At 40.4% G+C, this 14110-nt stretch overlaps 1 protein-coding gene across 2 annotated transcripts in view; it reads left to right on the plus strand.

Moving 5' to 3' along the window:
• The first annotated feature begins 11385 nt into the window (after positions 1 to 11385).
• Positions 11386 to 14110, plus strand: part of ABCC8 (ATP binding cassette subfamily C member 8) — an 83836-nt gene continuing 81111 nt past the window's right edge. Inside the window, exons 1-2 of one of the 2 annotated variants that reach the window (XR_008238710.1) lie at positions 11386 to 11636; positions 13016 to 13157. Coding sequence is in view for 1 of the 2 variants with exons in the window: in XM_052811046.1 (XP_052667006.1) it covers positions 11447 to 11636; positions 13016 to 13157 (332 nt within the window). In the remaining variant the exon portion in view is untranslated. The remainder of the gene's footprint in view (positions 11637 to 13015; positions 13158 to 14110) is intronic. The other variant, XM_052811046.1, reaches the window with a different exon arrangement.

Raw genomic sequence — 14110 nt, forward strand, 5'->3', positions numbered from 1 at the left:
CAGTTACCTACATATCGCAACCATCTGGACTGTATGACAACGCAGATAGATGAGTGATGCTATCAAATGTTGTCTTAAGGGATGCTCTGATCCTATGTACCAGCAAATAGAGTGCCACAGTAATGCACCAGTAATGAACTTCAGTCTGCAACCAGTGCTTGATTGTGCCAATCACTGTCTCAGCACACTAGGAAACGTAACACAGAAAACTTAAATACTAGAAATATTTTTACTGCTGTTATTTTTTCAAAGACAAAAGGAGCACAGAAGACTGAGCTGGGAAATCTGTGGGAGTACCAACAGTTGAGTTGTAGCCATGCTTCTTAGTCACAAAACTATCTTTCCTCTTCCCGTCTACCCTGTTAACTTGATTTGCTTTGATACAGCTTGAAATGCATGAGAGGCAGTTGAAGAAAATAGTTACTGCTCGTTACTTCATGTATATAAGATAGTGTTTCTTTGTGTGTTTAACCTGTGTTAGGACAGCAGATTTGCTTTAGGCAATGTAAGTAGGTGGTGTGAGAAAAAAGGAGGCTGACATTTCTGAAATCTTAAAATGATCTTAAGCCGTTAGGTAGTGTTTTACTTTATTTCTGGCTTTCAGTGCCCTGGGACTGGATCACATCTTTTACTTGCCAGCTAGCTGAAGGAGTTGGAGAATGCTACAAGAACATAGAGTTTTCAAGCAACTTCCCTTTCAGTTACTTTGATGTGTGTGAGCAGAGTGTCCCAGATGTAAATCATTTAAACAGGTGCACCTGTTTGAGTTGCTACTGCATTGTTTTCTGGTTGCTGTAATAGTCACTACATGTGCCCATGCCTCACCCCTGTTCAATCAAGCCAGCTGTGAAAAGATAACAGTAAGGGTAAATGGGACTTTCTCTTTTTTTCAGCCAATGCTTAGTTTCCTTTGGGAGTATGGAAACTCTGACCTGATGCACAAAGCAGGAAGAAGTCCAAGTATTTCACTGAGAGTATCATGAATGCTTCAAACTGCTTTTAACATAAGATGGTTTTTTGTTTTTCATTCACTGTAATCTCAGAGGGAATATGTCTAGTTTCTCAGAGCTGTTTGTTTGGTTAAGACGGCTAAAACCCACTATCTCTCTCTATGGGATAATAACCCAGAGGAAGAGTTTCTCAGAACTGTTAACAGTCATTCTTATTCTCTCAGGAATTTCTTGGCTGCGTTAGTCACAGCGTTGTCTTCAGCATACCCTCACAGTTGCTGAACTGGAGCATGAATTACATTAGAGGCTTGTGACTTTCACATCTGCTCTGTGAGCCTGTGCGTGCCTGTGTGCAGGCAAAAAATGTGAAACCTTATATATCAGAACCATGACATGCATTACAGGATAGGAAATATTGTTGTTTATTAATCATATGGATATTAGCATAGGGAAGTCTTTGATCTATTTATTACCGCCATTCCACTACTTTAAGAATTCCTAATTTAGCCATTGTTTATCATATGACCATGGCATCTTTTAAAACTTGTAAATGTGTTTCAAAGAAGTTATGATTTTTTTTAAAATGCTCTATTCGTAAAAAAATTTATATACACAAAGGACAGGTGTATATGTGTACACAAACCAATGAGGTTTTTTAAATCGATTTGAGTAGCACACATGTACAGATAACCTCAGTACTTCACAAATACGAGATATAACCTCTGACTATAAATAAGTTGCTACAAAATGTTCTTACCTTAAAAACAGGACTGAAAACCATGGTTTCACATCAAAGGACATATATGTGGTTGTAAGGAGCTTGATACACAATAGCTGATACATGTTTTCTGTATGTTTTAGCTATATGTTGAATTTGATGAAGCAGGGTCAGACTCAGGGTAGCTGCTGTGGAATTCTTAGCCACCTCTCACCAAAGAAATGTCCCCCTGGGATCTGTGCTGATGTGAACAAACTTTACACCATCTAAGGACAAGGACCAGTGTAGAAAAGCCAGCGTTTTACCTGTAAGGAGCTGACCCATAGGATTATAAATCAGATGAGTCTAAAATCCCTTATCAATTTACAATAAGCTAATAGGTGTTCGATCCTGATACTAAGTTTGTCCTCCAGTATTTTTCTGACCATCTGCCCCTTCATTCTATCTTTTGCTGTTGTTCTTGTTCTCAGGGGTTTTCTGTTTTTTCTGACCTTCAGAAATTTCTGGAGCAGAATCCAGACTTCCCTTCTTGCAGACTCAAAATCTTAGGAGGCTCCAGGTGGGCTGCTCACAAGTCATGCAAACTATTTTCATGGAGATTGACTAGGATGCTTTCTTTCCTTCTTCCTAAGGAAGGTAGCAAAAAGTTTGCCTCTGCTGGAATACTGGGGCCTCTGTGGGAATACTTCTTCCTCTATTAGTAGGTCTGCATCTGCTGCTTTATTGGAGGAAACAGATAATAGTACAGCACTTTGGTGGGGCTCAGGGTCTATCTATATTTACAACAAGGAAACTTGGGCTATATTTGATCTCCACTGAAAGCATCCAAGATGAAAGAGGAAGTGGAGACAGGCATAAGAAAAGCAGTAAGATTTCTGTTCTCTAGAAAGGAACTTTTTGAAATGTGAAGCATGTTCAGCTTTGGGAGGATCACGGATTACGGGTAAGAAACAAAAGCACTGTGATGCTGGATGTGTATGATAATGTCCAATGAAGGTGCTAAACTATTAGTGTAACAACCACTGGAAGGAAGTACACTGCAGACTGGCAGCTTTTGGATACTTAAGTCTGAATGGCTGGTATTCAACTGGGACTGTTTGTCTACATGGAAAAAATGTGGAGTCTGATGCATGGCAGATAGCTGCTTCATCCAGTATCACAAAACCTGCTGCGTGATTAGCAATGGTTTTCCCTTACACATCTGTAAGGTAATTTTGCTTGATAGACACTTCCCACTTATAAGGTAACCATCGACTAGAACAAGCAAGGCTCTGATCCAGCAAAGCACTTAAGTACATGCTTAAATTTAAGCTTATGAGCCAATCCCATTGACATAGGTTGAGTTCATTAATACTACTCAGGTTTAAGGGCTTTGCTGGATTGGGGCCTGAAGTCAAAATCTGAAGGCAAAGGATGCCTAAGCCCTGGAGATGCTTATTATAGAAAGTTATTATTGTTAATACTGAGGTTCTAGTATTCATACTGAATTTCGGTTCCTCTTCATTTTCTTAAATAATCTTTAAAGGTTATTCCTCCTGCCATCCCTCCCGCCCATTTTCTTGGCTTGTCCTCCTCTTATCTTTTCTCACCATTTCTGTTCCAGACATCAGTAGAACCCATTAGTCTTCGATAGCTATAACAGAGGTTTTTTATTTGGTGCTTAAAAGAAAGTTTGGCAGAGAAAGACTGAGACCCTCCCAACATAAACTGAGTTAGATAGAAATCAGACAGCTTTTTTGAGGACAAGGACTTTTCTAAACAACAGGGAAGTTAGAGGGAAAGTTGCTAACAGTTATTCTTTATGTAAAGCTACACCCACCCCCCAAAAAATTTTCAAATTACTTTTCTCTGAGTTGTTCTCTTCCCTCTGCCTTTCCACTAAGCAGTTCTGGATGCTTTAGCAAGAAGGGGGACTGAGACTCCATGTTCATGCTGGCAACAGCTTCAGACATTTGAGTGTTAATGCCGCTTAACAGAGAGAGTGTAAATAACACTAGATAGAAAACATTTGGTTAGAAACACTGGGCACAAAATTAAGCTTTGATTAAAATCTTGTGATAAGTATTTCCTTGACAGGGTGAAATAGCTTTTCAGGGTTATCCTTTGAAACTGAGTAGATTATAATTTTTCAAGTAACAATGTGGTTTTTGTTACCTTTCCTCCCCTTCCCAGCATAAAAGCTGGAATTTTCAGAGGAGGGAGACCCAGGAACACTTTTTGATCAGCAACAATTCCAAAGAGGGGAAGAAAGAGAAGGGGAGATGCACGTTTACATTTTGATTATTCACAAAGAATTGTCATGAAGCAGATCTTTGAATGTGAAGTATCGACTTGGTAGGACAGAAGAAATAGCATACTGTTTCTTAGTGAAAATCAGGCAGCACCACCTTAGTGCAAAGGATTGACATGCATAGCAGGAATCAAAAACTGAAGAGTTCTTCAAGCCGGGCAAGAGAATTCCAGTTCAGAGCAATCGCTTAGAACAGGCATCAAGCCATTCATACAGAGATTGTAGCTGTTTAAGAGAATAGAAGGAACTGAGATGATTGAGGTGTGTCCATTGTGCCCCTGACTCCAGGGTGCTTTTTCTTCACAAAGGGGAAGGCAACTTCCCCATCACATAACTCATACATCTGGGTATGGGCAAATTTTCTATTTTCAAATAAATCAGCATTGTTATAAAGAAGTCAGTGTGTGTGGAATGCTGTGGTCTACAAATCATGCAAATGATCAAGACATAAAGTCCAGATTGAGAGAAGGACAACAGAAATAAGTCTATTCTCCAGCTAACATATAAATTTCTCACTGGTGATTTCAGCCTTAACAGGTGGATACAGCGTAGTTTATAGCGTTGCTTTTCTTCTTGGAGTAGAGAATTTGATTGCAACAAATTTGTGTTAACACTCGTAGGACAGATTAAAATGGCGCGGGTGGGCATATTTTGTGGCTGGATTGTTCACAGGGAAAAGTTATTTGAGTGTATTAAGTTGCCTGGCTTACTTGTAATGATTTGTCCTAGATTGTACTGCTGCAGGAAAGCTGCTTGTTTGCTTTTTTTAAAACTATGTCAATATTCACATTTCTATACCTCTAGCCAGACAAACAGATGCAGAGACATTTTTTTCTGTTGTGTTATTGAAGTAGTTCATGAATTACCTATCTTCTTGATGATAAAATTACCTGGTATTGCCTTTTCTAATGGTATATTTAAACCCATGTGTACATGAACAGATGTGTTTAAAATACCATAGTAAATAGATGGAGAAAAGTGGCTAGATTTATAAATGACACAAAGGGACAAAATGCTTACCCTTCTTGCTTACCACAATGCAAGTGACTTTTATATGAGGCATGTCACTATTTTCCTAGAAAACAGATTACACCTGAGGATTAAATTTCAACCATTCTTTCTTTATTATCAATATAGTCTCTTAATCATGGGGCAATGACCAGTATAGTCAGCCGTGTTCCCAATAGTGCAAGAGACCATCTGCCATAAGTGAGGACGTTCAGGATTTACTGCTGCCAGGTAACAGTGTCACAGACTACAGTTACTTCCATGCAAAGCTTCCACACCTATGAATGCAGGTACAGCGCTTTGTTGTACACAAACAATACTGTACTACTCCAAGAGATTGAGTTTCAGGTAAAAATCATGATGGAAAAAATGAAAAACAATTAAAAAAAAAAAAGTTCCCACTGCCTAGGAGTGCAATTAGTAGGTAGAAAGTTAGTAAATTAATTTTCTGTCTATTTTGTATGGGTATTGATTGTTTTCATTCCCTTGAGCCTCTGAAAATCCCAAATGTAGTCTGCATGTGGGTTGAACTCAAGAGGAAAGTCTCCTGAAATAGGCCATTGACAATTAGTTAGTTATATGATAAATCACAACAGGGAATACACGGTCTTGGCTATACAGGATCAAGGTTTTTGTGCATACTCATGATCTTTTTGTTTTCTTTTTTTTTTTTTTTACTGAATCCACAATGTGATTTTTTTTGTTGTTGTTTTATTTTAAGAGCTAGAATAAATGGAATCTATTAAAAATAGATCGAAGAAAAATTTGTAGTGCAAAACCTCATTAAACTGCAACACCCTTTTTGTTAATTTTTTGTATAATTTAGTCAAACAGCAGCACAAGAAAAATACATTCCAAATCCAAGTCTGAATTGACAGCTTTAAGTTTCTCTCTAACAGTTGTGTCGGTTTTACCCACGGGATAAATTGAGGATAGCCTGGAACAATTCCCAGGTGGTGAATAAACAAATCAACTAACTACAATTTTCTAGTGTGCCTGAACAGAAAACCATATTCTATTCTGAAGAGGAAAGGTGGTAGCTTCATTTTGTTTCTAATAATCTTTAACAAACAATTTAAATCTTAGTTTTCAGTCTAATTTCTGTTTCTTGGAAGAGTTCCTAGAAAGGCCAGTGACTTTTAGCCCTGTTATCTTTTAGAAATTAATGCTGGTTATGTGTTTATTTGTTAGTGCGTGTGATTCTTGTAGTATAAACAGGCAAAATAATCTTTCGTATACAAGAGTCCATATACAAGGCAAGCATCATGAAGGCGCTTAACTGAATCATTAATTAAAATAACATTTGCTGAAGAATACCACACTGGAGCGAGTTGTTTATTGGCATGAGTACAGCACTCAACTTATTCTCCTGAGGAAATCATGACACTTGTACTACAAGTACTACACAGGGAGTATTCAAAATATTAACCACTTAAATGCTGGAAAAATAAACTAAGGTACAATGTCACCAGTGAGATCATGCAGAGATTGTAAGAGTACATCTACGTACAAGGATAGTCAGGAGTGAATAGAAAGTTGGTTGAGGCCTGATTTTTCAAAAATTCCTGCTGCTTTGGTTGCCTCAGCATTTCTCAGCTCAACCTAAAATATTTTCAAGTGTTGAGTACCAACCAAGCTAACTGAAGCTGGGATAATAAATTACCTTCCAAAATACTTACAGGATGAGTCAGAACTGTAGGTGGAGTAAATAAGTGGGCAGGTAAGAGGAAAAGCAAACCTTTTACTGAAAAGCTGGCTCTTCTTTTGGAATGAGAAGTGGATGCCCAGAGGAGAGAGGGCTGATGAGTGCAACAGTAACCTCTCTGCCTAGTGAGAGCAAGATGCGGAGTACTGTCACTCAAGGAAAGCACTGTACCGGGAGAATATTGTCCTCATTGTTGTGACAGATCCTGGTGATGCAGGAGGGCAGTGGAACATCAGGTGTATCCTTAGGTCAGGCTAGTAAGGGAAATAGCCTGCAGCTCTTCAGCTGATTCACCATGCGTTTTTCTGGGTATCACCAAATGCCTGAGTGTTTGTTTAAAGCTTCAAAGGAGAGTGAGTGAAGAGAAGAGCGAGCTTTTTCCTCAGGTTTCAAATGGCATGTGGTATTGCCAAGCCAGCGCTGCTCTGGCTGTATTGAACTAGGAAGCTAGTATTCAGCAGAGGAGCTAGTTGAAAGCAAGTGTAACTGCCTGAATGTTATGCTGTATGTTGGAAAATGTGCTTCATAAAATGACTTCATGATAGAGGTCATGTATGTAGCTGAAGCCGCAAGATACCTAAAGAGTATTCAAGGACTACAATGACATAGTGTGGCTTCCTCAATTATAGGTAAAGGAGAATGGCATTCCTTGAAGATGAAGTGGAGAAAACAAGTGCCGATAACCATTCTTGCCATGTAAAATATGGGAAACAAACTGAACATTTGCATCAGTAATATATATGCTGCTATTTTTGGTGATGTAACAAGTGAATACAGAAGAGTTCCCATTCATTAGTTCCAATGGAACTCTGTGGCACACACTTAAAAATAAGCTGTTCTAATCTAAAACACCTATCTGACTATTTGCCTAAAGATGATTGTATTTTGTTTCCACTCTAAGATAGATCTGCTTACTCATAAGCTCTTTCTTCATTTTTAATGAGGGACAGCAATTAAAAATTAATAAGCTTTATTTAGAGAAAACCAGCCATTTCTGTGAACTTCTGCACTATTATGCTTATTGCACTGTTTTTAGTAGTAGTACCTTAGACAATTTTTACAAAGATATTTCATTTACTTTGACAAATGGTATCTTCTATGAAATTATAGAATGGAGTTCTTTGTTCCACAAGAATCAAATAACAGTTTTCTCTGGAGGTGATTTTCTCCAATTTTTTCCTCTCAGCCTTTCCCAATGTGATTTTGAAAGGGATTAGTAGTTTCCTCCTATTCATGTAAATTGCTTTTCCTCTCTACCTCCAAGAGCAAAATTTAATAGGAAGCACAAGTCATAAATCAGTATATCTTGTTTAGCAAATTCTAAATCACAGTAAGGATTTGCTTTATTAGGTTTTTTTCTGATTAAGATTTCCTCTTAATACATGGTCCCATTAATGACTTTAAAATACACAGGAAAGTGAAATTTTCCTGCTTGATGCCTAAACTTATATGCTAACTAATTTTGAATATGGGCTGTGGCTGTTCAGAACTTTCAAAAGTGTATTTTTCTTTTGTATCTGCATTTCTAGATGTAAACACAAGCAAAAACCTGCAGAGTGATCCATAGTAGCAAAACATGATTTTTAGAAATAGATCACTTCCCCTGTATAGCACTATTGAGAATGAGAGGTCAGTGCAAAGCAGCTGAATAAGAGGAGCAAGAAACAAATGACGAAGGTGGAAAAGAAAAATGAAAACTTCCACATAAATGAATACTCTTACCTTTTAAAAACAAGTATCACGTTTTAAATTCTGAAGTGTCAATACTTAACTGTAAATACCAAAACCTGTCTGCATCCTGTCGACAAACTCAAATTCCAAGGCAAGCACAAAAAGTGATTTTTTTCCTTGGATTAAAAATATTGCCCTTGGCTGTCTGGAATTCGATTTTAAATAATCAAGATGCTTCCCAAATATTTCCAGTCACCTAATGAATGTGCTGGTGGCTGCCAGGATCTAACCTGATTTCTCATTGCTAATAGATATGTTGAAATGATAAAGTAGAAAACTGAATTCTTGCGATATGGAGATAGAAAAGAGTGAGGGAAACAAGATCTAATGGGACTTTTGTGAAAAATTAGGTTGCATTTGCAACATGCAGATAAACATAGCTGTCTACCTGTTGGTTTCATATTGGTTTTTGCCTTTTCTGTACTTTGAGAAGTAATTCTGTTCTCACAAAGCTTCACAAAAATGCAACTTTGAGGAAAAAACCTATTCGTCTGTGACCTGCTCCAAAGCCCACTGGACACAGGACTGGCAAAGATATTCTGGGTAAGTAGATTCAGTCCTTCAGCACCACAGGCAATCACGTCTAAGCTTTTCAGAAAATGATCAAACTCTGTCTTAGAATTATTTTGTAAAGTCACAGAACAGCTCTTTCACCATTTGTGAGTGAAAAAGAGATTGTCATTTGATGCTTTAGTGAGCAAAACCAGTATTAGTCCAAATTCAGCACTCTTAATTTCATTGTTATAGCAGGGACAAAAGTGTGGCATTGTTATCGGAAGTGTGAGCTCTTTAAAGAGTTTGTGTGTGTGCATGTATGTGTTTCTTGCTAAGAATGCTCAGCTTACCAATTTTAGTTTACCAAATGTTTTGATTTCTGTCAGTGTGGGTTTTTTCAGTATTTCATTAAGCAGTTAATTGTAATCCAAGACTCTTCCCCATTTTAATCCATCACCTTTCTGTTCAGGTTGCCAACACATTTCTGACTCAACTTTAGCTCTGTGATGGGTGCATATCTGTTGCAGGACCTGGACTAGGACCGTTAAGTTTAAACCACCATGATAACTATGTCATCTTGGCTGCATTTGCAAACTATTGAAAAGATAAACTTCAAATTCCAAACTATGGACTCTCCCGATGTTTTGTTGTTTGAGAAATAAGTTTTTTAAAATATTGTGATTGACACCTTGTAGTAAAGGAAGATGGTCTCAAGGTTCAGATACTGTGCAGAGGCTGGGGATGTGAGCTCAGTTCCCGGATTCCTTTGGAGGCTTTGGCAAACTTCAATTTCTGTGTTTAGTTCTCCGGCTACAGTGAAGGTGATGATGATTCCTCCCCCAAATCTTACCCCATGATTTCAGTCTCTAGAGTGTAAACTGTCAAGAGTTCCTCGCTGCTATTTGTCTGTAACACAGAACCCTTGTGTTCCTTGGGGCCTCAGGAAATACTAAAATATAAATTATTTTAAAATTATCTGCATGTAAACTGCACATACTGTTTATTAAATAACTATTAGGATAACAGAGATGAGCTTAACCAGAAGCTCAGATGAATGCTGGGTTCTGTCCAAAACTTAAAATAATTATAGTCTTTCCAGTGTGGGTGTAACTTTAATATCTGAAAATACATATACTCAGGATTTGGCTTGGGGTTTGTCTTTTAATTTTTATTCTTAACCATACCGCTGTAGCCCAAGAAGACCCTATATAGGAAATAATATGTTGCATGCAGAGAATTACTTTTTCTCTCCTCCTGTCCAACAACAAGATCAATAAAAGCAGCACGACAAAAGTAATTTTCAGGTCTATTAGTGGAGCTGTCTGTCCTAGAAATCGAATGCTCTCTGTTATGTTGAGCATCCATAGCTTGATCATTAAAGGAAAAACAAGGAGATTTTTCATTTATAGGGTCATTTCCCTTAGAGGCATTTAGCCAACTTGTAGCTTTTGCATTTTGAAGAGTTAAGCCTGGATATGTAGGCATTATTTGTTTGCACTTCTGTTTGTAGGATGTGGCAAGCTGTATTAAATACTCAGCTAAGCAGTGGATAAGCGTGACTGGGGATGAAAGGAGCTCTGAAGTAAAGGATTTGGTTACATAACTTAATGTTGAGTATTTCGTGGCTACATACCAGAGATACTCGAATCTCAGGTTTTGACTCAACCTGTGCTTGGAAGTGTAAGCCAGGTGCAGATTTCTGATGCACATCACATTTTACTTTCCAGTGTTATCCCCCAGCATGGAGGTATTTGATTAGAGTATTTGTTTTGCTTTGGCTCAGCTGAGCCTAACTTCTACTCAAGACAAAAAGGTTTGAAAAGTTTGATTTATAGATTATTTTGATATACATAAAATTGCTTAGGGAGTGATGCAGAACCCACTCAAATTAATGGTCTGATTCCCACAGACTGCAACGGTCTTGGGGCGGGGGGGGGGGAAGTTAGGCTTGAACTCATTTTAGGGATAAAAAAAGGTAAAGCATGAATGTAATAGGTGTTTAGGATATGATGTTGAAGTCTCTTTTGAGGACAGGGTACAGCTGTTTGCATGATTTAATCTAGTAGTATCTTCATCATGGTGGAGAAAAAAGCACAAAGCTGACGAGGTTAAAAATATATAGTTCTTGTAGTCTATGGTTTTCTGACTGATGCAGTGTTTTGGGGTTTTTTTTCCTTTTTTTTTTTTGTAATGTTCTGCCTCATTAACGATGGGTGAAATGCTTAATTACCGTGCCCCAGGAAACCTGGAACGCTGGTTTATGTTGCTGTAAGGTAGCCGAGGGCTGTCACGGTGTTTTCGCGTGGATCTCGGGTCGGCGCAGGAACGGGAGGACACCTTCCTGCCGTCCCGGGCTCCAACCTCCACCGGCCGCTCCCCGGACCCCCCCCCGAGGCCGTTTTAGCCCCCCAGCCCGGCGCGGGCTGCGGGGGCGGGCGGGGCCGCGGGGGCGGGGCCGCGGGGGCGGGGCCGCTCGGCGGCCGCCGCCGTCGCCGGCCGGCAGGTGCGGGCAGAGCCGCCGCCGCGCAGCCCGCGCCGGCCCCGCCTGGATGTGCGCGGAGGCGGCGCCCGGCTGCGCGCAGGGTCCCGCCATGGCCCTGGCTTTCTGCGGCGACGAGGGCAACTCCACCGCCTACAACGTGGACCACGGCGTGCTCAACAACGGCTGCTTCGTGGACGCGCTCAACGTGGTGCCGCACGTCTTCCTGCTCTTCATCACCTTCCCCATCCTCTTCATCGGTGAGTGCCTGCGGGGCTCCCTTGCCTTCTGCCCCCCCCTTTTCTCCTGCACCCCCCCCCCCCCGTCTTGCCTTGTCGCGTCCCCCGCCCGCCTTGCTTTGTCTTGTCGTGGGTTTCCCTCCCCCGCTTTGCCGTGTCGCGTTCCCCCGCCGCTTGCCTGGCCTTGCCGTGCCGCGTACCCTCCTCGGCCTGGCCTTGCCCTCTGTGCTGCGCTCCCGTCCCTGTAGGGAGGCTGGCGGCTGCCGGGGCTGCCGGGACGCGGTGTTAGGGAGCTCCGGGACGCCCCGGCGGCCGCCCCTCCCGAGGCTGCCCGGCCGCTCTCCGGGCGTCTCTCGGCTCGTGGCAGCGGTGCCCATCTCCCTCTGTCGGGGGCTTCCCCGGGGGGGGGCGGCCTGCGAGGCTCCCTCCCTGCAGGTGAAACCAACCCCCTTGCGCAGGGGAGGGAGGGATGCTGGAGGAGACGGCAGGATTTGCCTGCAGGTTTGGACTGGCAGCGCGGGAAGCAAAAAATAAACGTGCTGTTAAAAACCAGAAAACCTGGTAAGTCAGTCTTACGTTATCAAATAATGCTGCCTGCAATTACCGAAGAGTTACAGCAGCCGGACAGCCCTCCTCATTGCTGGTAACGACTGGGAGGGCTGCCTGGGTGCTGTAACTCTTGCCATGTCTGCAGCGGGTATTATTTGATAACATAAAACTGGGGTTACCAGTAGGTGGCCCGGTGGTTTAATACATGCGGTTGTTACTTTTTGAGTACCATTCTCCTCAGCCTGGTCTGTCCTCTAGATAGCCATGGCACGAGCTGCGTGATTTAACACTCATGTCTGTTGAGCATAAAAGGTCCGGTGCTGAAATAACTGTACAACTGTTAAAATGGGGGTCGGCTGAAGAACTGCTTCATCTGTGGGTCGTCTGTGTTTATCTGGCTTTTCTCAGTATTGCTAATTTTTATCTAGATCAAGAGCATGAGTTACTTTAAAAAAAAAAAGTAAGATAAGGTGTAAATTCTTAAATGAAGTGAAGAAAAATAGTGTATGTGTTATAGTATTTGTGCCTATTTGTCAAAATGTTCGTTTGTTGTTCATTTAAACTGCTAATATATTTGAAAAATGTTTAATGCATGTAATTACTTGATAGTAAGATGCTAAAAGTATAGGAATTTAAGGCTGTGTCCTGTCTGTGTTACTGATTTTGTTCTGTATGAAGTAAAGCAATGAGAACACAGCTCTGAAAATATTCAAATATGTGCATGTTTAACAACACAGTTGTGTCAACTTTAGTACACTAGTTTGTTACATATATGCTTTTCTGTATGCAGGAGCTTTGTATGTCACTCTTGTTGTTAAGAAAGCTCTTTATAATTTTCTTTTCCTGTTTAGGATGGGGAAGTCAGAGTTCCAAAGTACATATACACCATAGCACATGGCTTCATTTTCCTGGCCACAATTTACGCTGGATACTGACTTTTATCCTCTTGTTTGTGCTTGTGTGTGAAATTGCAGAGGGCATAGTGTCTGATGGGTAAGTGCGTATGTCTACCTTCTCCCAATAGCACTGAGCATTTTAAAGGTTTCAGGGTAGGTATTTTCTCCCCGTGTAAATTCTCATCTAGACCATATTCCTTGTGGTTCTAAACATGTAATTTGTATTCTTGGTGATTAACCTACCGACCTTGTATCAGAAATTCCACAGGCCTTGCCAAGTTACGTACACGCGCACAACTGACCTTAATCATTTTTAGTTCAGCTTAATGACACTATCTTTCCAAAGAGTAATCACAGATAAATCCTAACAATTCAAGCAGATGGTGACATTTTCGTGATATGTTTTATGTCCAAGGACCCAGTCCCATAGTCCTTACTCAGGCAGAACTCCCATGTGCACAGTAGGTCATACAATTTCCCCACAAACTGAGTTCTGCTCATCTTAATAAAAGGAGTGGATCTACTGGGCTTTATCTCACACCCCATAGAGTTTCTTCTGATATTTGTGCAGTACGTCTGATCTGTTACCTTGAGCAGAGCAGCTCACGTTATATGAGCATGATCTATCATCTGTTATTCAACTTAGGACGTCTTTAAATAGTAATCTGTGGGGAAAAATTATTCCAAGTGAAACAAGTGATACAGGAGAGTGATTTATTATGAAAAAAAGCTAATGTTGTGTAACAATGACTATGGTCATCTTCCCCTAAAGAAAGGTCTGATTTTCATATTATGTATTATGAATTTGCAACCCAAGGATTATAAATTTGAAGATCCTTGTTAAATAGAACAAAATCTCTCTGTTTAGCCATCTATATAACTGTTCACCAACTAGTGTGAAAGGCACTGCAGTATTCTGCTGTAGAAGCTGATATCATAATTATTATAACTTCTCTTAAACGTATATAAATAGGATGTTTCTCAGTGCCAGGTTTTTCTAAAAAGGATTTTTTCTCGTGCTTATTCAGAGTTACCAGGGTGTGGGATGCT

Source organism: Harpia harpyja, chromosome 16 (genome assembly GCF_026419915.1).
Source record: "Harpia harpyja isolate bHarHar1 chromosome 16, bHarHar1 primary haplotype, whole genome shotgun sequence".
NCBI classification, from domain to species: Eukaryota; Metazoa; Chordata; class Aves; order Accipitriformes; family Accipitridae; genus Harpia; species Harpia harpyja.